Source organism: Austrofundulus limnaeus, unplaced genomic scaffold, assembly GCF_001266775.1.
Source record: "Austrofundulus limnaeus strain Quisiro unplaced genomic scaffold, Austrofundulus_limnaeus-1.0 Scaffold8, whole genome shotgun sequence".
NCBI classification, from domain to species: domain Eukaryota; kingdom Metazoa; phylum Chordata; class Actinopteri; order Cyprinodontiformes; family Rivulidae; genus Austrofundulus; species Austrofundulus limnaeus.
The window spans coordinates 2,800,807-2,812,664 of record NW_013952410.1 but is presented as its reverse complement, the minus strand read 5'-3'; the positions used below and the strand labels follow the sequence as shown (position 1 = coordinate 2,812,664).

The following is an 11,858-nucleotide window of genomic DNA, read 5'->3' as shown; positions in this document are numbered from 1 at the left end:
TGTGTGTGTGTGTGTGTGTGTGTGTGTGTGTGTGTGTGTGTGTGTGTGTGTGTGTGTGTGTGCGTGTGTGTATGTATGCGTGTATGTATGTATATATGCATGTATGTTTATGTGTTTATATATGCGTGTGTGTGTGTGTGTGTGTGTGTGTGTGTGTGTGTGTGTGTGTGTGATTGTGCTGGGGGAGGTATTTGTGGGAAAGAATCTGCAGTGACAACTGTAAACAGATGCCATGACAAACACACATACATGGAAACAAAGCATAAATGGTTTTCACTCTTTTCTGTCTCCAAACACAACAAGTTCAACAGAGTTTCAGCTGCTGAAAATGCCGATTACGTCTTGTGTGGAAAAATAAAAATAAATAAGCTCTTGGTGGAATTCCGACGTCATCTCAGAGTCTGAGTTGAAAATTTGATGTTATAGGGAAGCGTAAAAAGTACCCAGTTAAAGCATATTAATTACTTTTTAGGGGTTTGTACCCAGTTATTTTTTGCTTTTGTTTCTTATAAAACTAAAGAGGTTTCTAAATCCTGCAATAGTCAAGCCAAACATTATGGGGCACTCGGTACCATCAAGGAGAAATTACTTACTACTGATGCTTTACAATTTTCATCCCCAATTATCAAATCTTCTAGAGTAGAAAATGAAAAAATGATAATAAATACACTTTGATATGCCAAACAGTCTTCATAGTCACTATGATCTCCTACCACTGTGTGTTTTCCTCCAACGTTTGATTAATTTTTGACTCTTTGCAGGGTTCATCCTTTTTTTTTTTTTTTGAAAGTGAGTATTGTCCTTACATCTAAGGCGTCATCTTTCTACTTGTGAACCCTAGGTGGCAGTATTGACTTGTAAGCCATGGTTCGCCTTATAGAAGCTTTATTAAAGAATAATTAGAATGATGTATGGGACTGTCTGTCTCTATCCACATCCATTTTTCCCCCAACATGACTATTTCATAGAATAAGTATCAAATTAGGAGAGCAGAGGCTTTGCATGTGGGGCAGTTAAAAACATACCGCAACATTTATTCATTCATCATCAGATGCATACGGCTCAAGTGACTGTGTGTGTGTGTGTGTGTGTGTGTGTGTGTGTGTGTGTGTGTGTGTGTGTGTAAGAGAGAGAGAGCAAGAGAGAAAGAGAGTGTGTATGTGAGTGCTTGTGATTGAGAGGGAAGGTAAAAAATTAAAAATTGAATGTTTATAGAGTGACATGTAGAACTGTAGTGTGTGTGGTTAAGGATGTGAGCGATTTTAAACACTAAATTACAGTAAATTCTTATATGTCTGTGAGTGGCAGCTTTGGACACCAGGCGTTTTGTTGCTTTATTCTTGTTTTGAAGGCAAATATTGTCATTGCGGCCACTCAAGCCTTTTTCTGAGCAGTTCTGTTGCAACTTTAATGCCCGTGACTGATTGTGTTTCTGAATAGCTTCAAACAATGACTCTCCCTGCCTTCAGGCTGCTTTATCTGACTTGTGGCTAAGCTGAGCACTGGCCCCGCTTCATTCTTGTGCACCAGCAGCTCAACACGCTCAGCTAGAGTTTCCCCGTGTCCGAGTGGACCACATGAAACGCCACAAAAAGAACAGAACAGTGATTGATAAGACGGCTGAAACAAGAGAGCGACTAAACAGGGCGTCTAGCTGTCTGTCTTTCTGTCGCTCTGCTACTCATGCTTGGTCTCCCTCTCTCTTTCATTCTATGCCTCCCTTTCTCATTCCACCATTGTGCGGCAACAAACACTCCATTCTGACAGCGGCTGAACTGTGCCGATACCCTTGAGTGTGCGGGGCAAAATGGGAGGCTTGTCAAAGCAGTGGTTGTTTACCCTCTGCCAGAATAATAAGAAGGGGGTTGTTTTTTTTTTCTGTACTGATTAATCACCAGCAGCCGTCGGGCTTGTTTTAGGGAGTATTCCAGATGCAAAATAAATTTAGATCTGGGGAAGCAATTTGCTGTGGAAATAAGGCAGCTGATTATTGTTGGTCCAGTGTTTCTTTCTTATTAAGGTTTTGGGTGCACAGCAGACGCCACAGGTACAAACTTGTTGATATAATCATTTCCCCCCTTTATTAGTTTGATTTATGACAGTAATGACAATGAATGGTGAGGWGGGGGAAATAAAGGACTGAGGAGTAGTATGAGAAGTAATTGAATTTCTGTGTGTGGAAATGGTTTATAGCAGTTTTGTTGGGGTGGTTTGAGTTTGCTGTTCAGCCATTATTTACTTACTAACTATCCATGGGCAGTTCAGATAGTCGTGATACTGTGAACGGCTAAACATCATTAGACAAACCCCGCAACTATTCCAGAGGGTTTTTTTTCACTTAGAAATTAATAGACTACATCAAATTGAATAAGCCATTTCAGTCTACTGTTTGCTCCTGGTCTGTTTTCTATTTGTGCRGTGTGATCACAAGACAGACTCATCTCATTGGCATTTTTGCCCAAAATTAACAGCTAAAATAAGTCTAATGAGGTTACCTTATCACAATCTTTACATTTGCCTTTATAAACTATATATATATATATATATATACACACACACACATATATATATATACACACACACACTAATATCTCATAATACAAACAAACAAAAAACTATCTGTGCAACTGATGAGCACCTAAAAATATTTTCACTTTTATTATTGCTGTTGGGTTCATATCTTTATTTTAGGAGCCTTTTCATGCCTGAATGACTAAAAAGTTATCAAAGTTAAGAAGTTAAAATAAACAGAGGACACACATCTAAAAGGGCAGATTCAAGAACTGGAATGGAAAAAACTAGTAAAAAATATCAAAAGTCTATTTCTGTGCAAATAAATCAAAGACTAATTATTAAAAATGTGTTTTGTCTAATTTCTATAAGATGTCTGTGAAAAAGAGGTTCGGTTTTAATACATTTAGAATAAGATCTTATGGACTGGAAAAAGACAGTGACATGGACCATATCTGGCCCACAGGCCTTCACTTTGATACGTGATTTACCATTTATATTGTATAAAACTAAAATAGTGTCTTGATTAAAATCAGTCAGATTAAATGTGTTTTATTTTCACAAATAACCCTAAAATAAAAACTGTTCATTCTCAACCTGAAACTAAAGCCTGAAAACAAGAGAAATAAATTGTTTAAACTGAAAATAAAAATAATTTAAAACAACCAACTTTATACAAAACTTACCGAGGACGACCGGAGGTCTCGGGTTTCGACACGATTTGTCGTCGGGACATTTGTCCGTGGGTCTCCCGCTGCTCCGAGCCGACAACAACAACAACAACACACCGATGGAGAGCGATGCTAACCGGTGCCGACCCGCCATGGCTCCCGATGTCTCATAGCCAAACGCTCCCTCTGTGTCGCCTCCTCGGCCGGTGTGTGAGAGCAACTGTGTGGCCGAAGGTTTGTGGGTCTTTGTTAAATCTGTCTAAACATCCCACCGCAGGTAAACAGCCGATAACGACGAATAGCAAACAAAAAAATTGGTCACGAGACACAGAGCGCAGAAAAATCCACCCGGAAGTCAAAAGCAGATGAACGTCGAGCGAGCGGGTTAAAACACGGAAATACGGATATGGAAATAGGGCAGACCGATGTACTATATAATTTAATCACACACTTCTTGTATTTAAGTCAAAAAAAGTAATCAAACTAGTCAGAATTGCGATCCGAAATCTAAAATGACATTACTACAAAAATGTATAATTTAAATTTACACACTTAAAACTACTAAGAAATAAAATTAAACATTTGANTGTGTGTGTGTGTGTGTGCTCTGATCTCAAGTGCAGAATTGGAACCAATCCAGATGTTATGTGATTGCATGGGATCTGAGTACTTATCAACTTTCATCTCTAATGTTTTACATCATCTGCAAAGGTATTATTCAGTGTAAAGTAATAGGAGATTGCTTTTAATTTATCCATACAGACATGCATTACCAAAGCTATTTCTGAACTGMTGTGGCTAAATTTATACCTCACTGATAACTTAAATATTAGTGCTGCAGCTCACCAAGACGGTCTCAGTAGGAGATGAGCCCGTTCAGGGTAACTGATGACATGGTGGCATGTTTCAGTAGAGTTGGGAACACTAAAGCTGTATGCTACATTTGTTGTCGCTACAACTTGTAAAAGCTGCACATTATTTCATTGTGTGTAATTTCTTGTGTGGTATTATATGCTTATCTTAAGGTCTTTGTATGCACCTCTTTATGTTTCTGATCATGTCCCAAATTTAGTTACGTCATATATTATTTGTGCGTGTGAGTATGCAAATACACATTTTATTTTGTTTAAATTTTTACATGCTGCAATTTGTAAAGTTCAGATAGTTTTGTAGGGATGTTTTATTGATACATTTTAACATACTTATTTGCAAAAACAGTGGCATTGAAACGAAGACATTTGCTTCACTATGGGACATTTCTACAATGCAATAATAGTAAAAGACAACACACACACATTATTAAACTTTGATGTTCATAGATTTCGTTGGATCATCAGGTGAGGAAATATATGCCCTGTGAAAAATTATAAAGTCATCTTCATATTTGGCTTTTTGACCGAGCGATAGCTTGGCTGTACTGATGTGAAACTAAACCAAATTAAAGAATAAGTAAAAAGAATGTTCTAATCTTTTCATCTGACATTTTTATTGAATGCGTCTTAAAGCAACCAAGGGCTCTTTTAAACCCCTGCCAGAGTCACTTAAGGAAATCAGAGTGGGGGGTTTTGGGAGCCTGCAGGGGTTCATTAAGAACAGACTGGTCCAACTTCCTCTGCCAGGGAGGAAAAGGAGAGCACAGATTCATGGAGAGAGAAATGAGGAGAGAGGTAACAACCAGAGAATCAGGGCTACAGCAAACGAAGCAGGGAAGAGTGGGAGTTCAGCGATGACCAGTCAGAAAAGACTGTAAGGAAGAGAGGAAGAACAGAAAGGAAGTTGAACAGATAAAGTGCAGTAGGCAGGGAGCAGAATGAGAGAAAAAAAAAACAAAACAAAAAAAACGAAGAAGGGCAAAAAGATACTGTATATACCGCAGTGCCAGTTTATTCTGTGACAGCTTGACACCACAAATCAAACCAAGAAATGAAGACAAGTAACGAGACAACCGTCACCAGGATCACTGCCAGTATGYCTGTTACCTATTGGCTGCTGCACTCTAAAGCGGCACTCTTTTCATTGTGCCTGTCAAGCTGTGGAGAGTCCTAAATGAAAACAGACCTCTTCCCTTTTTTTTCTCTTTTGTAGCAGAGGTAAGGCTCAGTAGGTCGAAGTGGAGCTCTGTCCTCAACACACAGTGGGACGTATTGTATATTTCTTTCTATTGAGTGAAAGAGTTGGATAGGGTCTCTGTTCCTATTTCTCTCTTTGCACTGGAAGACATTCATCACCCACCTTCTGATAAATGGTTGCTGTACACAAAAATACACATGTGGGTTTGCACACCCCCACCAAGGCTCAGCCACACAAGCTCACTTCATGTTATGAAGGATTTAGTAGCTCACCTGTGGCTGTGACGGCCCAACAAGCCCAGAAAAGTTAGATACTTCACAGACTATTTCAGGAAATTGTTTCTTTAACTTGTGTGCTGTTCTGCACTCATGTCTTGCATGCAGCTACACACGTTTGAACATGAAATTCTAGGGAATTGAAGTCTGGTTTAGTTTAGTTTTTCTAGTTGACGTATGACCCATATGGAAAGTAGGTACCTTTCGTTTTGGTTTATATACCCTACAGTTGGCATTACAGTCAACACTCTGGTTTTCTCAGTTGTTAAAAGTCTGATCAAGATGCTGCTTTCAAATGTGGCACACAACAGAGTGGTATGGAGCTAAATTGGGGTCATATGTTTTGTTCAAAATAAAAAAAAATGGAAACTGAAAAAAGGAGATTTGAAACTGAAAAATCTTTTTGAAACTGGAAAAAAAATTGAATCTGAAAAATAACTTTGAAGCTGAAAAACAATTTTGAAACTGAAAAAATAATTTTGAAACTGAAAAAAAAATATTTGAAACTGAAAAAAAAAATATTTGATACTGAAAAGACAAGATGTTTGAAACTTTTCCAGATTGTAATGTATTGTTTTTCAGTTTCAAATTTTTTTTCAGTTTCAAAATATTTTTTTCAGTTTAAAACTTTTTATTTTCAGTTTCAGAGTTATGACCCCGATTTAACATGGGGGGTGGGGCCTGGGATGACAGGCGGTGCAAAATCATGATTGACAGCTCAGCACAGGCTGGACAAGGTGTTGCATTCAGGAACCACCAGCTATGATTGAAATGTTTTCAGTCCAATAAATGTCTCTTATTAGAGGTTATCAGTTCTAAAATGTCTGCAGACTGTCCTTCCTTTATCTCCTAGTAGGTTGGAAGGCACTTATCATCTGTATGCCTGGCAATATGCATTCAGGCTTAAGTGGATTTAGCTTCTCCCCCTGGACGTGGAGCCCAGGCGGTCTGCCTGACTCGCTTTGACCGGGGGAGGCACTCGATCTGCGGCATGGAGATCTAAGCTGTAGCCGGGGCTCGCTCCAGGCTTTGCTGCTAACTGACAGACAGCAGAGTTTTCCGGGTCTGCTCATCAAACTTTCGAAACTTTMTTCAGCTGTTCTCTGCTGCGATTAACATTTCCTGAAACTATTGTGTGTTTTTATTTCTGTTTGACGCGGGAGAGGGGAATATATTATTTAATCTTAGACAACCAAAATCCAACTATTAAACAAGCCGTGCTCTTTGGTTCAAATTTCTGTTAGCTGTAGCTTCCTGAAGGTTCGTCGAACTCCGAGGTGGATTTATTTTATTTATTTTCATATTTTAAAGACAAAGGAGCCCTGCAACGGGGATTAGGCTACTCCACCAATCCCGTCTCCACTTCTGTTGTCCAGGAGGAATGAGAGTGACATCCAGGAATCGCTGGAGCTCCGCACAGCCAGCTATCAACCTGTCCCCGCCTACAGGGCTTGATCTGCGGCCAAGTTTGGCCAAAATTGCTCCATGTTGCTTCTTTGACTTATATCTCAAAAATTACCAAACGGATTTCTATGAAATGTTCAGGGAATGTTTATTACACTTCCAGGAAATGTTCAATAGACCACAGAGAACAGAAGATTAAAGTTAAAATCATTTCAGAGTGCGTGCTCTGATCTGATCTCTGATCTGATCCAAGAACCACTGGAGAAACTCCGAGCTTGCTGCTCTGAAGCGGTTCTTAGGAGCCAGGTTCTTAGATGTTTGAAACTTTTCAAGATTGTAATGCATTGTTTTTCAGTTTCAAATCTCCTTTTTTCAGTTTCAAAAATTTTTTTTTTATTTTGAACAAAACGTATGACTCCAATTTAGCTCCATAGAGCGGGAGCAAATTTGTGTTATGGTGATGATGGTAATCATCACCATAACATCTTCTTCAAAGGTAATAGAGAAAATGGACCAAGATGATTGCAAAATCCTCCAGCAGCACTTGTGTAGAAAATCTTTTGAGAAAATTGGCACCTATTTTCAAGAAACAATCATTTATATTTTAAATAACTTAAGTTACTTACCAGTCTGTTCTCTTATCTGTTCTTTTCATCGTGCTTTACTCATGTTCCCTGATTAGTAGTTCGCGTAAAACCCTGTTTAGCTTAGCACTGTTCTGCTATTGGAATAAAAATTTATGTTTGGTTTTACTAAAACTCAGTCTGACAAAAGATTAAGGCTACCAGGGAAGTTGCAGGACTTCTAGAACTTCAAAAACTAATTTAAATCTGTAAAACAAATGGCCTCTGTTAAAGCTAGTGATGTATTTTTTTGAACACAGTAAGAAAAAATAAGTTAATTAATCTTGGGATAAAGACTTTGTTTAATCATGTTGGGACATAGAAAGGTAGGCAATAAATTATTGTGACAAGAGTAATCAGTTGATTTTACAAACTAAAAGGTTTTTGTCAGGATCAAGTCAACAGTTTATTGATTAAAATCTGACTTTTTTTGCTTTGTTGGATTCACTGACAGCAAATGTGTGAAAAAAAAAACACCATCTGTTATAAAGTGGCTATATTGGGCAAGTTTCTGTATAGAGATTTATCTGTCTTTAAAGTCACTTATTCTTTTGAGCGATAAAGACATTCATTGGCGACACTCTGACTCACTCCTTCACTGACACATAAAAACTCATTCAACAAATACACCATTATTAAGACCATTGAAATTCTAATATTATCATGCCACCCACCCATGCTATTGTTCCTACATAAAAAAAGAAAGAAAATGGGAGGTTTAAGCGTTTTGGTTGATGCCAGGAGGAGACCTGACTTATCTGAACAATCAAGGTTTATCAAGCCAAGCCAGCCTTTCAGTGGGCATCTGTTGCATTGTCATTTGAAGTCACCTCATAGGAAGACACCATTCCAATCACTGTTGCCAGTTCTTTCTTTGTTGCTCCTTTTTGTTGTCTCACATCAGCCATTTCTCACCATGGGAGGGAGACATAAAGGAACTCAACAAAGAGAAAAAGATTTGATTTGTTGTGTCAGGTGAATACTTTGCACCGATGCTTGGAATTGTTCTATTGAGAAAGGTAAGCTCCTCTTGAATTATTCCCTGGATGATTCCAGCTTTTGTGCCTCAAATCACAGGTGTCTTTTTTACTTTTTTGCGTGGCTGAATCTCTCTGAGCACTTTTGATGAATGGCATTAAATGGCAGAACCAAGCTGAGCGACAGTAATTCTCTGATGCTTACAGAAATGTTTTTAGTGGCAGTGTTGTAATGTTTGTACCACTGTTTCGAGCCCTCTGCCGCCTGAACCTCGGTCACCTAAACAAACTTATATGCTCAAACATGGATAGGGGCTTTTCCATCTGCACCAAACAGGGTTTATGCAGAAGAAAAGGCCAAAACTGCTCTAAAGTATTTCTCAAAGGGAAAGAGAAACAACAAGAGTCTTCCATTTCTATTTCCCACTTTTCCTTCTGTTTTCCTCATTTTGTTTGAGCAGATTTTTTTCCACAAACCCCCTAAATATGTTCCCTTAAATTGCACACAATTTCTGTCTGAAGAGTGTAGCAGAAAATTTAAAAGAAGAAAACAGACATAAAATTCCGAACCTATTAATGTCTACCTTTTCTCTTTTCTTTGACAGATCAATCGAGCTCCGAGCTTTGGAACCGATCAGAAGATTGATTATGATGTGAAAAAAGGAGTACTGCTCAACGCTCTCAAACTCTTAAAAATTAGGTATTGTTTTTCACTACCTTTATACTCACAACCTATGTGCATGAAAGTAGACATGTGTAAATGGCATCAAAGAGCTCTGTCAGGCTAAGTTTACATCGCAGATCTTAATACTTCATTCCAATTTTTTGCCTAGATCCAATATTTTTGTGTAGTCATTCACAATATGATTTAATTTGACTGCTATCAGAATACAATGTGAAACAATTGGCCTGTGCAGAAGAAGACGTGACCTCACACTGTGCTTACAGAAGTAATGAGTGCTACACATGTTAGCATGTGTGTCAATTCTGAAGTTGTTCAATCAGGACAAGTACATTTTTATCTGCCACGCTTATTCCATTTAATGTTTTACTCAGGTGCAGAATTGCACTTCTGGAATGGGAGCAACATACTGAAAGTAGAGGCATGAAACAAACTCAAGTATCAATCCCATCATGCTAACGTTGATACAATCCAATACTTTGGTATACCATTTTTAGCATCCTATGCTAGTGTAATTTCTCAGTCCTCCAGGACATGATAAATCTATAAAAAAGACAAAGTGACAGGATTTCTGTTCTGTTGCTGAAGAGTTCTGTGCTTTAAACTGCATGACTGTATCAATTATCCTTACCTCAATGATGTAATGTCAGATGAAATGCAGCCCCTTTAAAATACATCAGATACTGTATGCATGTAGTACAACATACAAGAAAGATCTGGGTTTTATTGAAAAAAAAAGGTATTTGTCACATTCTAATCATAATTTTTTTTAATTGGTTGCATATGGGGGAAAAAAAGTTGGATTTGGGTCACTTTTGCTTGCAGTGTGAACATTTCCTAAGTTCTGTGGACCGAGATGGGCAAGGCTCAAAGATTCCTTCTTTCATTTTATTTATTTTTTACAAGGCTCTTAATGTTTAAAGATTCTTACCAATTCTTTTAGTTTTGACTCTGAAAACTTCAGAATTACTTTGATACATGGTGCAGTTCGGCTCTTATCTTGTTTTTGTTTCAGGCTGAAGGGACAGGAGTAATAGTGTGAACATAACAAGGGGGTTAGCGCTTCACACACATAAATTACTGTTGCTGGAAATTTACACGCTGCTGGTGTCTCTTTGATGCATACAAATCATAAAACAGCTGAGGTGCAAAGCTGTGCCTATGCAGCACACTTTGGGCTCCCTGAAAAGTTAAAAAATTGTGCACAGGTTTGAGTGTGTGTCAAGTTCATCAGTAGTTTTCAATCTACATGTTTTACTGTTCTATGTGCATGTACTCAGGCTTCATGTGGCGCTCTTCTTCTTTGCTTTGTTGCTTATTTGTTTGCCTTTTTTTGCTTGCGTTTACTTTTCTTTCTGTGTGATGTATTTCTGTGTATATAGTGTTTATGTGTGTGTATGTGTGTGTGTTTTGTTGGTATGCTTTTCTGTCCCCTGGCTACAGTGACTCTACTCACTGATTGATCACGGTACACAAGACCTCTGGATCTCTGCTCTCTTGTTTGTTTCTTTCTGCCTGTCCTCTTCTTACTGCCCTAAATATAGTCTCCACTCTGGTAGTCATACAGTGCACACAGTGCACACACACACTTAAACACACACACACGGTACATATACAGCAAATCAATTATATGGTTTATGACCGGTGGATCCAGTTTGGTTGTTTATGATGTGTTGTGCTGCCAGCTCATGTTAAAACTCACTCAGTCCTTCATCCTGACTTTGGCGGGCACGAATAAATCTTTTATTAAAATGATTTGTTACGTAGCTGATGTTTGCCATGTTCCCATAAATGTCATTCTTAACAATTAGAATTTTTTGAATATGTTGAAGTGCAACAAAAAGCCTTGTCAGTAGAACAAACGACCTATGTTMGTGGAGCGAATGACGGTTTTGTTGTTCTTTGCTCACTTTTTTTTTGTAGAAAGTAAGGACTTTGACTCCCAAAAGAAAGGGGTATAGAGCCAGGCTTGGTTCTTGAGTCCACTCACATGACCAGCTGTATCAGATGCGATCAATTTAGACCCACCCGGGCATGGAAATCAATGACCCTCATACCCCCAACAGCAGTCAATACTCAATTTAAAGGACCAGTGATTGACTGAAACAAATTTCCTTTTTTTTTTCAAACATAGTAACCAACTTGTTCAAAATATGCTGTCTGATACTATTCAACAGTGAGGTGTTTGGGTTGTTATTTGGTTTTTTTTTTTTTACTTACAAAATTTTTGCAGCTTTTTAAAATGTAGATCAATAATTTCATGACCAACCTTTATGCTAGGTTTGAGCTTTATAAATGGACAGGCTGAATAAGGCTATAATCTTATTAAAGGACTTGTGTGTTATTTAACTTTAAATTTAAGCAAACATTAGWGGCAAATCAAGCTGCAAATTAAGTTGCAGAAAAAAGCTATAAGGCGGGATATAAAGTGGGATATCGCGAACACATTGATAAACTCTTAATTGGAAGTAATATATTAAAATTTAAAGATGTTGTTTATATAAAAATACTGGAAATSATGTATAAAGCATTGAACAAAAGTCTTCCTTCTGGTATTCAGAAATTATTTAAGTTAAGAGAGAATAAATATAATCTACGAGGTTTATTTATATTTGAATGTAAAAGAGAAGAGCCATGTAAAGTAC

At 37.9% G+C, this 11,858-nt stretch overlaps 1 protein-coding gene across 6 annotated transcripts in view; it reads left to right on the top strand.

Moving 5' to 3' along the window:
- ttll7 (tubulin tyrosine ligase-like family, member 7) overlaps positions 1–11,858 on the top strand; it is a 95,856-nt gene that overhangs the window by 37,591 nt on the left and 46,407 nt on the right. For all 6 annotated transcript variants that reach the window (XM_014000034.1, XM_014000043.1, XM_014000048.1 and 3 more), the window contains exon 10: positions 9,137–9,231. In XM_014000034.1, the coding sequence (XP_013855488.1) occupies positions 9,137–9,231 (95 nt within the window). The remainder of the gene's footprint in view (positions 1–9,136; positions 9,232–11,858) is intronic.